General features: G+C 49.3%; 1 protein-coding gene across 4 annotated transcripts; it reads left to right on the forward strand.

The window, feature by feature from the left end:
* Nucleotides 1-259: 259 nt before the first annotated feature.
* On the forward strand, nt 260-13,984 carry NELFCD (negative elongation factor complex member C/D). Of its 4 annotated transcripts, none has more exons than XM_003904550.4 (15): nt 260-399; nt 5,015-5,130; nt 5,666-5,775; nt 6,627-6,736; nt 7,828-7,935; nt 8,406-8,558; nt 8,775-8,905; nt 9,788-9,953; nt 10,190-10,324; nt 10,763-10,902; nt 11,867-11,981; nt 12,322-12,417; nt 12,494-12,634; nt 12,985-13,114; nt 13,512-13,982. In XM_003904550.4, the coding sequence occupies exons 1-15, from the start codon at nt 340-342 to the stop codon at nt 13,544-13,546; spliced, it is 1,746 nt and encodes a 581-aa protein (XP_003904599.2). In that variant the 5' UTR covers nt 260-339; the 3' UTR covers nt 13,547-13,982. The 4 variants fall into 4 exon arrangements, 1 of the variants encoding a protein (XP_003904599.2); XR_002515056.2 differs by having other exon boundaries at nt 320-399; nt 12,254-12,417; nt 13,512-13,984; XR_652173.3 differs by having other exon boundaries at nt 320-399; nt 12,494-12,545; nt 13,512-13,984.
* Nucleotides 13,985-14,030: the final 46 nt, after the last annotated feature.

Below are 14,030 nucleotides of genomic sequence, written 5' to 3' on the forward strand. Positions count from 1 at the left end.
TTTCGTGGGTCTTAGACACTTCCCGAAGGATTTGTTCCCAGCTGTCAGATGAGGAAACTGGCGCTCGCAGGGCCGGCGCAGCAGGGCGGGGCTCTGCACGAGTCCAGTGGGAAACCTCTCTCCGGAGCTAAGCCCCCGGCCCACCCCGGCAGCGCTCCGGGATCGATTGGGGACGTTCCTTCCGCCGGTCCCCTTTGTTCCCAGCGCCGAGCCCGCGGCCCTGCCCTTCCTCCAGGCCCCGCCCCTTCCTCCAGGCCCCGCCCCGTCCTCCAGGCCCCGCCCCTTCCTCCAGGCGCTCGCTCGCGGGAGAGCGTGGCGGGGGCCGCGGCGGGCGCCATCATGGACGAGGACTACTACGGTAACGCGGCCGAGTGGGGCGACGAGGCTGACGGCGGCCAGGTGAGGCGGGACACCTGGCGCCCCCCGGCGAGGATCGTTCGTCTCCGCCGCCGGCGGGCCGGCCCCGCTCCCGGCGAGGCCGCGCGGCGCGAGGCCGCGGGCGTGCGGGGGGTGTGCGCGCGCACGGCCCGCGCGGTCACCGTGTGGTTCAAGCACAGCCCGCCCCGCCCCCGCCCACCCGGGGTCCTGCAGCGCGGCCGCCGGAGTCCCCGCCTCCTCGCCTGCAGGACCGTGGGGCGGGGGGTGAGGCGGCAGAGGCTCTGGCGCAGGGCGGCACGAGGCCCCCCGTACCCCCTTGCTCCGGCCAGGAGCAACCTGCGACCCCCACGGCGGGCGGGACACCAACGCTAAGGTGGAGGGTTGGGCCCGGAGCTCACACAGTTTTAAACAAAAATAAAGTGGAAAAACTTCACACCAGTATCATGGTGAAAAAGTAGAACTTAGGGCATTCCTACATGTGCTTTACTGTTTTATAAACTGTACTCTTCAGCACCTTGGGCTGATTTCATCTGTCTTTGGGCAAACTGATGGAAAGGATCTTCGGGCCTTGACCTTCCAGGGTTTGGGGTGGAAGCCCAGGAGGGATCACTCTGTTCCACCCTGACAACAGGGCCTGCAGAGTCAGGGCAGGCAGCTCTAGTCTGGCCGGTGTGTCCCCTCCATAACTCTAAAGACCCACCTGCGGCGCATGGTTGAAATGTAGCTTCTCACATCCCTCCTCTGGAGACAGCCCAACAGTTGGTCTGGACGGGAGCCTGGGAACTTGCTTTTTTTTTTTTCTTTGAGGCTTAGTTTCGCTCCTGTTGCCCAGGCTGGAGTGTAATGGCACCATCGCGGCTCACTGCAACCCCTGCCTCCCGGGTTCAAGCGATTCTCCTGCCTCAGCCTCCCGAGTAGCTGGGATTACAGGCGTCCACCACCATGCCCAGCTAAGTTTTTAAATTTTGAGTAGAGAGGAGGTTTCACTATGTTGGCCAGGCTGGTCTCGAACTCCTGACCTCGGGTAATCCACCCACCTCGGCCTCCCAAACTGCTGGGATTACAGGCGTGAGCCACCGCGCCTCGCCCAGGAACTTGCATTTTTAACAAGAGTCAAGATTGGGGATGTCTGGTGCATTTTGAACTGGTGTTTTGAGGGAATAAAGGATGAAGTGGGGCTTACGTTGATGACCATGGGTGGTGGTGTGATGGCGGCTTCCGAGCCGTGGTATAAAATGCCACGGCAGGCGACGTGTTTCTGGAACTGAAAGAAGCCCTGTGAAGTTAGCTGCCTGGTGGAAGCAGTGGCAGGAGCTCAGTAGGGAGCAGGTTCTGAAGATCCTTGGAGAGTGCTGAATGGTATGGCTTGTTCAGGAGTTTGGGGCAGGGAGTGACACGAGTAGATTTGCATGTTGGGTCATTTCACAGTGTTGGAGGCTTAGGGTGGAGTGGATAGAGTCAGACTTAGCTAACGGAGAGCCTGGGCCGTGTGCGTCATGCATTATCGCCTTCCACGCTCAAGATTTTGAGTTGGGTGTTACTCTGCTTATCTGGTAAGTGAAGAAAGTGAGACGAAAAGACTTAGTGACCTGCCCAAGGTCATGAAACTAGTAAGGAAGGAGAGGGGACCCAAGCCCACGTCCTTTGTCTCCATTGCCACTTTATCAAATTGCTGACCACCAAAGTGGTCCAGATGGGAGGGTGTGAATTAGCTTAGTGGTGGGTTGGTGTTTGGGGCATCTTGGGTATCACCTTGAGCCTTTTTTTCTTTTTTCTGTTTTTTTTTTTTTTTTGAGACGGAGTCTCGCTCAGCCACCCAATGGAGTGCAGTGGCTTGATCTCGGCTCACTGCAAGCACCATCTCCTGGGTTCAGGTGATTCTCTCGTCTCAGCCTCCCGAGTAGCTGGGATTACAGGCACCTGCCATCATGCCCGGCTAATTTTTGTGTTTTAGTAGAAACGGGGTTTCACCATGTTGGCCAGGCTGGTCTTGAACTCCTGACCTCAGGTGATCCGCCCGCCCCGGCCTCCCAAAATGCTAGGATTACAGGCATGAGCCACCGCGCCTGGGCTTTTTGTTTTTTCTTTGAGACAAAGTCTCGCTGTGTCACCCAGGCTGGAGTGCAGTGGCGCCGTCTTGGCTCACTGCAACCTCCGCCTCCCGGGTTCAAGTGATTCTCCAAGTAGCTGGGATTACAGGCTGGTCTCGAGCTCCTGGTCTCAAGTAATCTGCCCGCCTCAGCCTCCCAAAGTGTTGGGATTACAGACGTGAGCCACCATGCCCGGCTCACCTTGAGCCTTTAAGTCATAAAGTGTTAGAACTGGGGCATGTAAGGGCCATCTAATCAATGCCTTCACTTTATAGACCGAGTGCGTGAGTTACTTGCCCAAGTTTATGCAGTCAGACCTAGACCCCACTGATGGGAGACTCGGGAGTCTCATGTTTGGGGAATTTTAATCATGATCCTAATTTTGCCCATTGACACCTGTGGGCTCTCATTGATGAGGGGGGGTGGACCAGATGTTCATTTCATGTTTATTCTGTGACTCGGCTTGGAAGAGGGACAGAAAGTTAGGAAAGGTGTTAGGAGGGTGGCAAGAACTGGATTTTAAAAGATAGTTGGTGACCCAAATCCTGTTCGCCTGATGCCACGTTACATAGTGGGAGGCAGGAAGATGTGTAAGGAGGCCACTGTGATGTTCAGTCTGGATGATGGAAACTAAGAGCTACAGACATTGAAACAGATGAGTCCTGCTGTAGGTTGCAAATGGGGAGTGGCGAGAGGTCAGAACGGACAGGGGAAGTGGGAAGGGCATGCTGTTGCTAGTGCTGGGGTGTTTTTTCCTGAAGGAGATGGGAATCTTTAAGCAGGAGAGAGATGTCAGTTTTGTGGCTTACAAAGGCCACAGTGTGAAAGATGATTGAAGGGAAGGAATAAGACCGAGACTTTAGGGGAATGTTGCTACTGCAAGCATACAAAAAATAAGGAAGAGCAGAGGCAAATGTGGAAAGAAGGACCACCTTGGATAGACAGATGGAAGATGGAATTGATGAATCTGTGTGACAGGATGTGGGGGTGGGGGGAGGGAGAGAAGCTGAAGATGATTTTCAGGTTTGGGGGTAACAGGTAGATATATGATGGAATCCTTTACTGAAATACGGGTTGTAGAAAGAAGATCTGTTTCCAGGGAAAAGATGTCAGTTTTGGACCTAAGGAGTGTGGATACTTGTGAGACATCTGACTGGAAATGAGAATGGAATGTTGGATACCTGAGTCTGGAGCTTAAGAGAGGAAGGACGGAGAGAGAGATCCAGGCTAATTCTGGATTTGTGAGCAGGTAGATAGCATGACCTGAGAGGTGATGGAAGAGGCAGGTGAGTGCCCAGGGTGGAAGCCCAAGAGAACAGACATATGGGAATGAGGCTCGGGGTGAAGTCCGGCCTCTGTCATGCCCTCAGGGGCTCAGGGTTCCCCACACAAATCTGGTCTGAGAGAAGACTCCACAGTCTTTAGTGGGAAGTCATCAGGTTCTGTCTGCTTCCAAAGCACTGCTTTTAGGATCTTAGTCCAGATCAGGAGTGAGCAAACTTTTCTGAAAAAGGGTAGATAGCAAATATTTTAGGCTGTGCCTGTCTCTGTCTTAACTACTTAACTCGGCCCTTACAGGGGGAAAATGATCATAGACAATCCTTAAAAGAATGGGTGTGGTTGTGTTCCACAAAACTTTATTTGCAAAAATAGGAGAGGGCTGGATTTGGCTCTGGGTCAGTTTGCTGACCCCTGGCCCAGCTCTTGCCCCATTATGTTAGAGTAGGTTGCATGGAGGTCTGTCTCGCCTATTAGTCTGTAAACTTCTTTGATGGGAAAAGCCTTGTCTTGTCTTATATTTTCTTAGGTTCCTTGGTTGATGAGCACAGTGCGGACTGTTCAAAAAGCATCTGCTTGTTAGTTAGGGTGGCAGTGTTAAAGTTGAAGAGGGTTTGGGATCACTCAGTCCATCCTCACGTGGTCATCAGCAGGTGAAGAAGCCTGCTTTGCCCTTAGATTGAGTGACAGGCCTGAGGTTGCTTCCACATAGAATTGGGACTGGAGTCCAGCTAGAAGTGCCGATGCAAGGCAAGTTAGCGACGTTTACTTTCTAATGGTAAGTGATGGCTCACGCTTTCAAGAATCAGGTTGTTGCTCTTCAGTGGCATGTATGAAATAAGAATAGTGAAAACAATAATAATAATAGTTGACTATCTATTGCACTGTTACTAAATGTCAGGGGTTATGCTGGGCTCTTCCAAAAATTAGGTCATGGAATCCTCACAACAGCCAAATGGGAATAGGCGTTACTGTTATCTTCACTTAACAGAGGAGGAAACAGACGCTCAGAGAGGTTGGGTAACTTGTGTGAGCATGGAACACGGTTTGCCAGGGAGGAGTTGTACGCACCCACTCAGTGTGATCCTGGATCCCATTTTCCTAGCCGCTCACTACCTGCCCAGCCCATTTCATGAAATTGTCATGAAAGTCAAATGAAATAATGTGTGTAGAATACTTTCAAAATGGGCAGCATTATACGATTTAAGGTGAGATTAGGGTATTTATATTAATGAAAAAAAATCCTGGCTCCTGGCATTTACCAACAGCAGGAGGATGATTCTGGAGAAGGAGAGGATGATGCAGAGGTTCAGCAAGAATGCCTGCATAAATTTTCCACCCGGGATTATATCATGGAGCCCTCCATCTTTAACACTCTGAAGAGGTATGTGAGAAAGGTGTTTGTATTGGGAGGAGGCTGGGGATAATTTAGAGAAAGTTTTGTAATACACCCAGAAGGTGCTATGTAAAGCAGGAGTACTGTGAACTGAACTAAAGGCTTCAAGGGGCGGCCGCTCTGCCACTTTTTTTTTTTTTTTTTTTAAAGACAGGGTCTTGCCCTGTTGCAGTGGCACAATCACCGCTCACTGCAGCTTCAGCCTCCTGGAATCAGGCAGTTCTCCCACCTCAGCCTCACAAGGTGGCCACTGCAGACGTGTGCCATCGTGCCTGGCTTTTTTTTTTTTTTTGGAGAGACAGGGCTCTTTATGTTGCCCAGGCTGGTCTTGAACTCCTAGGCTCAAGTGATTCTCCCACCTCTGCCTCCCAAAGTGCTGGGATTACAGGTGTGCACCACCGCACCCAGCCCCCTCTGCTGCTTTAAAAATTTTGAAACCTGATTCTCTTCCTCCTTCCTTACCTTCCTGTTGTCCATCATTCCATTCATTCTGGTGTAATTGCCGCTTTGTTACTTTCCCTAGGTATTTTCAGGCAGGAGGGTCTCCAGAGAATGTTATCCAGCTCTTATCTGAAAACTACACCGCTGTGGCCCAAACTGTGAACCTGCTGGCTGAGTGGCTCATTCAGACAGGTGCTTTGTGGGTGGCCCCTGTCCTGGCTAGTCACCCCCACCTTTTTAAAAATAGACTTTTGTGTCCTTATAACACTGATACATTGCCTTGTTTTCCTGGTTTCTGAGACTTGTGTAAGAAAGAGCTGAACTTCTTACTTATTTTTATGTTTATCTTACTCATTTGTATCTGCTTGCCTCTTATCTTTGATTCAGTAATTGAGGTTTACTGGTAGCCTGCAAACGTGATTCTCATTGAGCTGTTTTCCCTACCATGTTGTAGAATTATAGGATTATACAGTGTATGTTCAGTGTGTCATTTTCAAGACGTCTATTACAGCAAGCAGTAAATGACGGATAATTTAGGACTGGCTATGATTATGGCTTTTAGCTAATATGATCAAAGTAGAGCCTTACTGTAAATCCACGGAGCCGGGTGCAGATGACATCACTGAAGTCGTGCTGTCCGGAAGCTTGTGGACGCACTGCTGGCCTGGTGATTAGACACCAGTGTGTCTCTTTTGGCTGCCATCTGCTCCCTCCTCACCGGGCAGGGATGTTTTTCCGTCCCCCTACCTGTCTGCTGTGGCCATTTGTCTTTATCCGTAGTGAGGCTCCGCAGACGGTGCCGTCCTTTCCATGAAGTCAGGGATGGACCAGACTTGTGTGTTCTGTTCTGTGCTGCTTTTTGGGTCTTATCATTGAATATCATTGATAACTACTTTTAAGAGTTCCAAAATCTTATATTTATAAGTGGTCAGAAGCAATTCTTTGATACTTGATTCACATAGAGACTTTTGACCGTTTGCTTTCTAAAGCCACACAGTGAATGGAGAGCTTGCCATTGTCTAGTTGCTTTCATTTTCTTTCAGGTGTTGAGCCAGTGCAGGTTCAGGAAACTGTGGAAAATCACTTGAAGAGTTTGCTGATCAAACATTTTGACCCCCGCAAAGCAGATTCTATTTTTACTGAAGAAGGAGAGGTGAGAAATTCTTTGTCTAGTACCAGGCCCTAGGGTCTTTTGCAAATTTCTTGTGTACAGTGGAGTGTGGCATATCATGTAAGTAATGGCAGAGTTGGGGACTAAAATCAAAGTGTGAGACAGAAGTTGCATCTAGTCAGAATTGCCCTTTAAACTCTGTACCCAGGGTCGTGACATGCTTGCACACGAGAGGCACACGGGTGCTGAGACCAAGAGAAGGAACGGCAAGTTCCCATACTTCCCCTCTCAGGCTGACTCCCGGGCACAGCCCTTGGAGTGTTGTGGTGGATTTCGTTTGATTCCTCCAAGGAGCAGTTGCCAAGACAGGGCTAGGCCTGCAGGAGATTATGGGGGAAGCAACTATGAGGGAAGGTGGGGATAGTGCTGGAGGAGGCTGGGGTAGCTGTGATGCAGTCTGACCCTTGAGGGCAAGAGAGAAGGAATGAGGGTTAGTAGGAAGAATGTTAGGCTGCAGTGTGGTTTCCAGAAAGTTCCAGCCATATCAGTGGGGAATCTTTAAGCCACAGGTGCCCATTCTGGGAGCCCAGGTCTCCTGGACAGACCTGCTTTTGAGGCCCTGCTGCATTCCATCTGTGGCTGGGAGCAGCCTTGGGGAGCTGGCCTTGGCACAAACAGGATGGCAGGTTCAGAGCACAGCCCTTGAAGCCATCCGTCACATAGGAGAGCTGAGAGAAACGTTTTTCTGGCTACTCCATGTGGTGATGGGCCAGACCACCTGTGCCATTTAAATGGCCTCTTTCTGTTTTGCTGAGGGCATACAGCTGGGGCAGCATGCGCTGCCTGAGTGTGCAAGGCAGCTCTGTGCGGGCCTTGGTGTCTCCTAGAAAGCGACTTTCAGTACCCTCTTGTGTTGAGTCCAGTCTTCTGAAAGCTGAGTGGGCATCCAGGGACCTTCCTGTCACTCAGCCAACTGTGTGGCCGTGGCCAGCTCTGGGTCTGCCTCCCCCAGAACTAGATGCCCATGGGGACTCCATCAGCACCAATCTCCTGCAATCGTTTATACAACAGAATCTCCACTCAAGTAAAAGTGGGGCCTCCTCCTGTTTTGCTGTTTGTGTGTTTGTTGGCAGACCCCAGCGTGGCTGGAACAGATGATTGCACACACCACGTGGCGGGATCTTTTTTACAAACTGGCTGAAGCCCATCCAGACTGTTTGATGCTGAACTTTACCGTTAAGGTAGGAAGAGTTCTGGAGTTAAAGAGAAAGGTGTTTGTGAATGAGGGTTATTTTTGGTTGTTGGTCTGTTTCCTTTGACAGTTCATATTTGCTTTTTTTCATAAAGGTCTTTATTGTTTTATTTTCATAAGCCTTACACTGAGAAAGAAAAGTGTAAAATTTGTATCTGTGTTTTTGGGTCAGCATCGACTGTGTTTTAGGATTTAGCAGGGACACATAGAGTTCTCTATGCTTTGAGAATAGCTTTAGGTGTGCCTGCTTGATCTTCCTCTTGCCTATGAAGAAACGATGGAGAGGTGGTCAGCCCAGGGCACACACCTAGGTGATAGCAGGGTGGGGGCGGAGTGAAGGCCTGAGACCCATGACCAGCACACACTTACTCCACCTCACCACGAACACTGATGAGCCAGCTTCCCGTGGAGGTGCGGTCACTGCATGCCACCCCTTTGACTTCTTGTTTTGTGTCCTAGCTTATTTCTGACGCAGGGTACCAGGGGGAGATCACCAGCGTGTCCACAGCATGCCAGCAGCTAGAAGTGTTCTCGAGAGTGCTCCGGACCTCTCTAGCTACAATTTTAGATGGAGGAGAAGAAAACCTTGAAAAAAATCTCCCTGAGTTTGCCGTAAGTTCTTTCTGTATGAGCCTCAGATTAGAAGGAGGCTACTTTGGGTCTTGGTTTTCAAGCATGAGCTGCTCCTTCCCGGGAGAGAATCTCCATTTCTGAGGGCACCTTCCAGGATGCTCACTCCCGGGCCTGAGCACGGTGGAGGCTTGGCTCTAGTCCGCTGTCCGTGCTGGAGGAGTGAACCCCACACCCTCTCTCCCTGCAATCTTTCAGAAGATGGTGTGCCACGGGGAGCACACGTACCTGTTTGCCCAGGCCATGATGTCCGTGCTGGCCCAGGAGGAGCAGGGGGGCTCCGCTGTGCGCAGGATCGCCCAGGAAGTGCAGCGCTTTGCCCAGGAGAAGTGAGAGGCCCTGTTTCTGCTCAACCCCTCCCTCCCTAGTGCTCCCCACGAAACCCTTCCCATGGCCCTCATTCCACAGCCAAAGCTGCTAGCTCCTTCTGTTCAACATATAGGTAGACTTCCTTTTGGCTGGGCATGATGGATCACCTAAGGTCAGGAGTTCAAGACCAGCCTGACAAACATGGAGAAACCCCGTCCCTACTAAACAAAAATACAAAATTAGCTGGGCGTGGTGGCACATGCCTGTAACCCCAGCTATTTGGGAGGCTGAGGCAGGAGAATCGCTTGAACCTGGGAGGTGGAGGTTGTGGTCAGCCAAGATTGCACCATTGCACTCCAACCTGGGCAACAAGAGCAAAACTCTGTCTCAAAAAAAAAAAAAAAAAAAAAACTTCCTTTTATCCAGCAGAGCTGGAAAAGTTAGAGTTGTTTTTGGTATACTGAGAGAGCTGGCATTCTAAAGTGCTGCTCTGAGGACTGTTTTGTAAAGCACTTGATTCTTTTTCACTTTGCTAGATTTATGGACCTGGGTTTTATACTGGGATTCGTAAGTAACAAATAACATCAGTCCTGAAATAGTTGTGCAGAATCTCATTGTTACAGTGTCGTCCACATCTTACTGTACAAAATGAGCTCGTATTAACTTTATTTTCTGCTACCAATAGAGTGTTCATAAGTATTTAAAGTGCATGACTCCTTTATTATAGAGCCAGCAAGCTGTATTGGAATCACTTTCCCAGCGTTGTAAATGTTATGAGTCAGTACACTCGTGAATGACAGAAAAACAGAGATCCCAACGATGTAAAGTAGTCTATGTGGAAAGAAGAACAGAAAAAAGAAGCTGCCTCGTGACTAACGGTCTCTCTGGTTTTTCTCATCAAGAGGTCACGACGCCAGTCAGATCACACTAGCGTTGGGCACAGCTGCCTCCTACCCCAGGGCCTGCCAGGCTCTTGGGGCCATGCTGTCCAAAGGAGCCCTGAACCCTGCCGACATCACTGTCCTGTTCAAGATGTTCACAAGCATGGACCCTCCTCCGGTTGAACTCGTAAGTTGCTTCTCAAGAACCCCCAGTGCCGACTGGTAGGGTTACTTTGGAAAGTCTGTGCTTGTCTGATTCTCTGAAGGCTGTGAATGCAAATCCATCATTGTCCTGGTCCTTCCTCAGTCACGCTCTCGGCCTGGAGCCTGTTAGGCCCCTGCTGTGTAGGGAGCCCTGAGGGGAGGTGGGTGAGCAGTGCTCTCAGGCCTGCCGTCCCGAACTGGGCCTGTGCTTCTCCTCAGATCCGCGTTCCAGCCTTCCTGGACCTGTTCATGCAGTCACTCTTTAAACCAGGGGCTCGGATCAACCAGGACCATAAGCACAAATACATCCACATCTTGGCGTACGCGGCAAGCGTGGTTGAGACCTGGAAGAAGGTACCATTGGTTCTGGGAATTTGTGGATTTTTTAGGAGACAGATCTCCTCCTCTGCTTTCATATTATTTTGGAATTTTGGCTACAAGAAATCTTGAGCCTCTCTAGTATCAAGCATGTCTTTTCTTCTGTTTCTGCATAGAGAAAGTGCTAAACGTCTCAAGAAAATGTGTGTAACGTCTCTTAATACTCTGCAAACTGTAATTTGAAATGTGACTAAAGAAATGAAACTGATTTCCATAAGACATGGACAAACACTAGTCTCAATGCTTTTCAGTTTCTGTACACTGTGTGACTTTGAAGTTTGACAATTAAATTGACTCCCAACTTAAGGAGAAATAGGGAAAGTGATTTGCAAGGAGAGGTGGCCAATACCAGAACACCCCGACAGCAGGGATACCTGCCCCGTCAGGCTCACTAGCTTGTGTGTGTGTTTTCAGAACAAGCGAGTGAGTATCAATAAAGATGAGCTGAAGTCAACGTCGAAAGCTGTTGAAACTGTTCACAATTTGTGTTGCAACGAGAACAAAGGGGCCTCTGAACTAGTGGCAGAATTGAGCACACTTTATCAGTGTATTAGGTAAGTAAAACGAAACTTAGTTCTTCAATCAGTCCTTTGGTGAGGAGGTGGTTTGAGTTTTCATATTGAAAGCTCAAATAACAAAGGCTTCAGCGATACTTACTCATTTTATGTATTTTTTCATTTTTAAACAGTACGTAGGGAACTTTGGACAGCTTTAGCAGTGTGAGGAATTTTCAGGTGTTTATTTGCCAGAAGTCTGTTGAGCACATCCTCACAAATTAGACGAAGTAAAAGATAGCCAGAGTTACAAAAACTGATTTGAAGGGTCTATTTATAGGTCAAGTTATACCCACAAACTATTGCTTAGATAGAAATTATTTGTGATTATGCCAATTATATAAATACACGCGTCCTAGAAATAGTATGTCCTCTTAGGCATGTCTTTCCCCTAATAATTTATACTAGGGATGAAGAAAGAGTTTGCTACATAAAGGTAAACTTCAACCCAGTTCACCAAACTCACTGAGGGTTGCTCATTAATGATGTTTTCCTTTAAATAAGTGGTTTAAAGTGAGCAGAGAATTGAACTCTGCTTCTCGCACCACATGTTGAGTGGCTGCCGATCCATTCACGCTATTTACTAATAAGCAGAGCTTAGGCCGGGCACGGTGGCTCCCGCCTGGAATCCCAGCACTCTGGGAGGCCAAGGCAAGAAAATTGCTTGAACCCAGGAGTGCAAGACCAGCCCGAGCAACATGGTGGACCCTCTTTCTACAAAAAGTTAGCTAGACATGGTGGCACGCACCTGTAGTCCCAGGTACTCGGGAGGCCGCAGTGAGCCATGATTGTGCCATTGCACTCCAGCCTGGGTGACAGAGTCTCAAAAAAAAAGGTTGGGGGACGTATTGAAGGGTGAATGATGGAGTCGTTTGAGTTTGTTTGTAACCATCCTTTAATGCTTTTCTAGCATATTTTGTGTTTTCAATTGTTTTTTAAAGGAAGCATTCTGCCTTAACTGTAGGTTTCCAGTGGTAGCAATGGGTGTGCTGAAGTGGGTGGATTGGACTGTATCAGAACCAAGGTACTTTCAGCTGCAGACCGACCATACCCCTGTCCACCTGGCATTGCTGGATGAGGTAAGAGGGCGGAGGGCTGTTCACAGTGTACACAGTGTCTGTCTCATGCTGTTTACGTTGGTATTAACATTGCATCTATTTAGTAAGTTTAGAGGATACTCTTTTCAAAAATAGTTATTTCAGTCCTAAGTGAGGATTTTCCTCTTAAGGACCTAGCTTCATTGACTGCAGAAATTTCTTAATCTCAGTCAAGTGTTACTGGAAGCTGATGGCCCTGGCTTAGGTGTCAGGACCTTCCTCCTCAGTGATAAGCTCTTTGGTGACTGTGACAGTACCCGGTTTCTCTGTGTGCCGAGTGTGACCACATTGCTCAGCGAAGCTCCCTCTGGCCTGTTTGTAGATCAGCACCTGCCACCAACTCCTGCACCCCCAGGTCCTGCAGTTGCTTGTTAAGCTTTTTGAGACTGAGCACTCCCAGCTGGACGTGATGGAGCAGGTGAGCAGTGCCCGTGGGGCTCGCCAGGGGGCTGGGGAGGACCCCCTCTAACCAGCTCCCTGTCCCCCTTCTGTAGCTTGAGTTGAAGAAGACACTGCTGGACAGGATGGTTCACCTGCTGAGTCGAGGTTATGTACTTCCTGTTGTCAGTTACATCCGAAAGTGTCTGGAGAAGCTGGACACTGACATTTCACTCATTCGCTATTTTGTCACTGAGGTCAGCAATGCACCGTTGGTTTCATGTTTCATATTGTTTACACTAGCACTGCCCTTTTTGGCTTAATGTAGTTCATTTTGTACCTAACTGAGAACTGTGCTTTCTGATGTAGTGATGACAATGACAGATGCTCATTTACCAAAAAGCACTTCCTGCCTGCAGCAGCTGTATTACACACTTTGCCTCCATTACCACCCTGGGCATCTTAATGTTGGAGACGGGTGGTGTCACCAGGGAAGCTGGTGGGGGCGGGGAGGGATTTTTTCCAAACTGATTGCCATTTCACCCCAATGTCGGTGGATGCCCCGCACTAGTGTGCGGAAGAAGTCACCCTGTGCTCCCCCACACAGGTGCTGGACGTCATTGCTCCTCCTTATACCTCTGACTTCGTGCAACTTTTCCTCCCCATCCTGGAGAATGACAGCATCGCAGGTACCATCAAAACGGAAGGCGAGCATGACCCTGTGACGGAGTTTATAGGTGAGGCCCAGTGCCTAGCCCTTTGTTACAATAGAAAATGTCAGCTGGGCGCAGTGGCTCATGCCTGTAATCCCAGCACTTTGGGAGGCCGAGGTGGGTGGATCACCTGAGGTTGGGAGTTCAAGACCAGCCTGACCAACATGGAGAAACCCCATCTCTACTAAACATACAAAATTAGCCAGGTGTGGTGGCACACGCCTGTAATCCCAGCTACTTGGGAGGCTGAGGCAGGAGAATTGCTTACCCTGGGAGGCGGAGGTTGCATGAGCCAAGATCGCGCCATTGCACTCTTTCCTGGGCAACAAGAGCAAAACTCCATCTCAAAAAAAAAAAGAAAAAAGAGAATGTCATGTTCTACTTCCTGTTTCTAACGCAGTCACTGTTTTCCTTGTTAAAGCTCACTGCAAATCTAACTTCATCATGGTGAACTAATTTAGAGCATCCTCCAGAGCTGAAGCAGAACATTCCAGAACCAGTTGTGGAGAAACCCTTTCAAGAAGCTGTTTTAAGAGGCTCGGGCAGTTTCTTCAAAATGGGCACCATTGGGAGGAGGTGGATGACTTCTTTACAAAGGAAAATGGTAGCAGCTTCAGTGAGAAACTGCTCTTACGAACAGTCCCTTCTCTGCTGTCAATCCAGTACTGCTCTCCAATCCTGTTTTCGTTGTTCATTTCCTTCAAGGCAGGCACTGGGCTCGCATGACGCCTCAGGACAGATCCGGCCGTCAGCCGTGGGCCGCTGGGAACTCAGACACTCGGGGAACTCCTTTCAAAGCTGACCTCAGTTTTCTCACAAGAACCCAGTTAGTTGATGTTTTATTATAATTGTCTTAATTTGCTAAGGACAAGTAATAAATTTTTAAAAAGCCTTTCTGCTGGGTTGGATTGGGTCCTGATGTGACATTGTTTTTGTGTGT

The sequence above is a fragment of the Papio anubis genome, chromosome 16, assembly GCF_008728515.1.
Source record: "Papio anubis isolate 15944 chromosome 16, Panubis1.0, whole genome shotgun sequence".
NCBI lineage: Eukaryota > Metazoa > Chordata > Mammalia > Primates > Cercopithecidae > Papio > Papio anubis.

Coding starts and splice junctions, on each gene's coding strand:
- NELFCD (XM_003904550.4), top strand. CDS start 340: ATGGACGAGGACTACTACGGTAACGCGGCCGAGTGGGGCGACGAGGCT. Junction 7,936..8,405: donor TGCTGAACTTTACCGTTAAG/GTAGGAAGAGTT, acceptor TTTGTGTCCTAG/CTTATTTCTGACGCAGGGTA. Junction 10,903..11,866: donor ACACTTTATCAGTGTATTAG/GTAAGTAAAACG, acceptor CCTTAACTGTAG/GTTTCCAGTGGTAGCAATGG.